This window comes from Brassica oleracea, chromosome C1 (assembly GCF_000695525.1).
Source record: "Brassica oleracea var. oleracea cultivar TO1000 chromosome C1, BOL, whole genome shotgun sequence".
NCBI lineage: Eukaryota > Viridiplantae > Streptophyta > Magnoliopsida > Brassicales > Brassicaceae > Brassica > Brassica oleracea.
Genome location: NC_027748.1, coordinates 35,464,229 through 35,468,165, shown reverse-complemented (window position 1 = coordinate 35,468,165; position 3,937 = coordinate 35,464,229). Strand labels below are relative to the sequence as shown.

The following is a 3,937-nucleotide window of genomic DNA, read 5'->3' as shown; positions in this document are numbered from 1 at the left end:
AAAAAGACAGTAACAAAGAGATGAGACTGTAAGTTCTCTAAACTAAACCAAGAACCCTAAACCATACTCGAGCTTCCTCAGGCATACTCAAGCAGAGTGAGAATAACCCTAAACCACTTTCATACGTCAGCCTCATTCAGGATTAAAAGTTCAGAGGTACAAGCCAAGTAAACAGGAGATAAGCAAACGGCAGAACATTAAACAGCAACCACTCTCACCTGATAATTCTCAATCGAACCATGCTACACTAGCTAGCAAACATCACAACATACAAAGCACAATAGGGAAAAGTAAAACGCAACGACTATTATATATTTCACAATAGAGAAATCCGATTTGGTTCACAAGGAAAGAGAAAACAAGGACGCAAGAGTTCATCAATTATTCATCAGGGGCTTTATAAGACCCCAAAACACAAACCTTAAGTACTTTTTAAAAGAAAACCAGACACACAGGACGAGAGTTTTAGATACCACCACGGAGACGAAGGACCAAGTGAAGGGTGGACTCCTTCTGAATGTTGTAATCTGCTAAGGTGCGACCATCCTCGAGCTGCTTTCCAGCGAAGATGAGACGCTGCTGGTCCGGAGGGATGCCTTCCTTGTCTTGGATCTTGGCCTTGACGTTGTCAATGGTGTCGGAGCTCTCCACCTCCAGTGTGATGGTCTTGCCGGTCAAGGTCTTCACAAAAATCTGCATACCACCACGAAGCCTGAGCACCAAGTGAAGTGTCGACTCCTTCTGGATGTTGTAGTCAGCAAGAGTGCGACCATCCTCAAGCTGCTTTCCAGCGAAGATGAGACGCTGCTGGTCCGGAGGAATGCCTTCCTTGTCCTGGATCTTAGCCTTGACGTTGTCAATGGTGTCTGAGCTCTCAACCTCCAATGTGATAGTCTTGCCGGTAAGGGTCTTCACAAATATTTGCATGCCACCACGGAGCCTGAGGACCAAGTGAAGCGTAGACTCCTTCTGAATGTTGTAATCGGCCAAGGTCCTGCCATCTTCCAATTGCTTTCCAGCAAAGATAAGCCTCTGCTGGTCGGGAGGAATACCCTCCTTGTCCTGGATTTTGGCTTTCACATTGTCAATGGTGTCGGAACTCTCCACCTCTAGCGTGATCGTCTTTCCTGTCAAAGTCTTGACGAAGATTTGCATGCCTCCACGTAGACGCAGGACCAAGTGAAGAGTAGATTCCTTCTGGATGTTGTAATCTGCCAAGGTGCGACCATCCTCGAGCTGCTTTCCAGCAAAGATCAACCTCTGCTGGTCTGGTGGGATACCCTCTTTGTCTTGGATCTTGGCTTTGACATTGTCAATAGTGTCGGAGCTTTCAACCTCCAAAGTGATCGTCTTTCCCGTCAACGTCTTAACGAATATTTGCATACCACCACGGAGCCTGAGGACGAGATGAAGAGTCGACTCCTTCTGGATGTTGTAGTCCGCAAGAGTTCTTCCATCCTCCAACTGCTTGCCGGCAAAGATGAGCCTCTGCTGGTCCGGTGGGATTCCCTCCTTATCCTGGATCTTGGCCTTAACGTTGTCGATGGTATCAGAGCTTTCCACCTCGAGGGTGATGGTCTTTCCGGTGAGAGTTTTCACAAAGATCTGCATCTGAAATTTTTTTTAAAAAAACTAATAATTGATATCAGTAATCAAAAACCCAAATCAATTTCAATAGTCAGATCGTACCAAATTAATCAGATCCAAACAAGACATATGATCACATAATAACTCTACTATTTAAATCGAATTCTACGATCGAATCAAATCATCAATGAACCATTCAGATCAAACTAAGAATAGCAATCAATCACGGATCGACGCTTATCAACAGAGATCCACGACTATTAAGAATAACTAATCAGATCGCTCAAACACTAATCAACATCCTACCAAGAAACAACAGATCGACGCATGACGAACAAATACGACGAACTTCTGCCGACGAATCAAATTCAAATTCAAAGAACAGAGAACAACTCGCGATCGAAATAAACGATTAATCTAAGAAGAGATCACGAGACTCACCTTGATCGTAGCTTGCGACTTGAGAGAGAATTGAGATGATTGATTTTTTTTTTTTGATTATCGAATTCGAAACCTAAGTTGTGAAGGAGAGAAGAGGTCTCAAGGGGCCGATTTATACAGAAGGGTGAAGCCGACTAGGTCATCGCGTCTTTTCTAGAAATTCGATTTTATTATTTCGTTCCTTCCTTTTATTTTCTTTTATGCAAGTTGGCTTTTAATTTTGAATTTACATTTTTCGGAAAATAGAGTAACGTTTTTGTTTTTTAGTAGAATTAGATATTTGTATCGGATAATGTTTTCTGCACCAACTTGGTAAGCGGGTCGAAAGGCGATGGATCGGTAAATTGGTTTAATATTATCATTATTAAATTATTTAAATGGAACTCTTTTTAGACCTGCCTCATACTTAACTCTGTTAGTTTAGCGGCCCATTTGTTAACCTAGTTTAAAAATTATAAAACGCGGCCCATTTGCGATAAAAATTTGATCTGTACTTGAGCTACCATTTCTGACATGTGACAAGAAAGTTTTTTAACTAGTAGAAACTACTCTCGATATAAAATGTTGTTATTCGACTATGCAAGGCAGATTGAGATAAACAAATGATGGCTGACTATTTTCAAAAAGCTAACTGAAAACAAGAAACTTGAAGAAAGACTGAAAGCTACTCCTATAAGGAAAGAGAAGATTTGAGAGTGTTGAGCTGAGAACATCAGTTCAAATACATTACAATGCGTCTACGCCACCCCATGTACCAGGGCCAGCTTATTCAGCTAATGGGTCTTGTGCTCAAAAAATATTTTCTCACTATTGTTGTTATATTTTTATAAATCTAAAATTAAGGTCCTATATGTTTTTGACAAAACAAAACCCTAGTTCTTTAAAGAAATTTACCGAAAAAATGAAGGACCTAGTGCAAAAGCACCTCCAGCACATGCGTAAAACCGGTATTGCAATGTAACATATAGTTTGCTCTATGTATGGAAATACAATATTGCTACAAAGCTCTTTGAATCCAAAGATTATATTTTTCTCCCTAACATAAAAGTGTATATTTTGGAATATATCGTTCAATGTAAGTGCAATTAGGTGAAACTGTGAAATGGTAGGCACTTAATCCATTAAGCGAGTTTTCCATATGCTTGTTCGTTTTAATGGCTTCACTTTTCTTAGAGGTTTTTCCCCACTCCACGAAAATATTTTCAACCGAAATCAGATTTTTGTTTTTTTGAACAATAATCGAATTTTAGTTTTTTTTTTTTTAAGTCGAAAGACCGTTCTATTACTCGAGCTAGAGGTGGTCTAGGTAACCAGACCGGAATAAAACAACCAATAAAAAGTAACTCCATGTGGAAGGATCTTGCAGTTTTAGCTAAAAAATCTGAAATCTGATTGTGCGCTTTTGGTACATGAATGATGCTGAAGTCCGAAAAGCATATTTGAAGTGTCTTTATCCTCTCCAATTCCGTCGCAAAGCTTGGCCAAGCATGAGGTTCCTTTATCATTGCGATCAGGTCCTTACAGTCTGTCCCAAAGCTCTGACAGGTCGAGTGTTGAAGCATATTCTCCATTGCCCATCACAGTGCTTCTAGTTCCGAATGCAGGGCTGATTCACGTCGAGTGATATTTCTGGTCCCCATAAGCTGTATGTTGCCCCCACTGTCCATCCAAACTCATCCCATCCACTAAAGTGAGCAGCAGGTGTCCAAGATCCATCTAACAAGCAAATATTACCCAAGCTTAAGACTTGGGGTTCCTCAGTATTGTTTCTTGTATCACTGGTTGTGGCACTTCATTCGCATCAAACCAGGCTTGGCATTCATTTTCTGCATATCTTACCAGCTCTAATGGGTCTCTGTCTATTGATATTCCGTATTTTTTAACGGTTTTAAACTCGTTTTGGAGCAAT

At 40.6% G+C, this 3,937-nt stretch overlaps 1 protein-coding gene across 2 annotated transcripts; it reads right to left on the bottom strand.

Annotated features, from left to right (window-relative positions):
- Nucleotides 1–285: 285 nt before the first annotated feature.
- Nucleotides 286–2,244, bottom strand: LOC106315597 (polyubiquitin-like). 2 transcript variants are annotated; one of them, XM_013753372.1, is made up of 2 exons: nucleotides 2,029–2,244; nucleotides 286–1,611 (listed from the first exon to the last, which is right to left on the bottom strand). In XM_013753372.1, exon 2 carries the CDS (start codon nucleotides 1,609–1,611, stop codon nucleotides 466–468), a length of 1,146 nt encoding a protein of 381 aa, XP_013608826.1. In that variant the 5' UTR covers nucleotides 2,029–2,244; the 3' UTR covers nucleotides 286–465. The 2 variants fall into 2 exon arrangements, with proteins under 2 accessions (XP_013608826.1, XP_013608835.1); XM_013753381.1 differs by having other exon boundaries at nucleotides 286–1,632; nucleotides 2,029–2,218.
- Nucleotides 2,245–3,937: the final 1,693 nt, after the last annotated feature.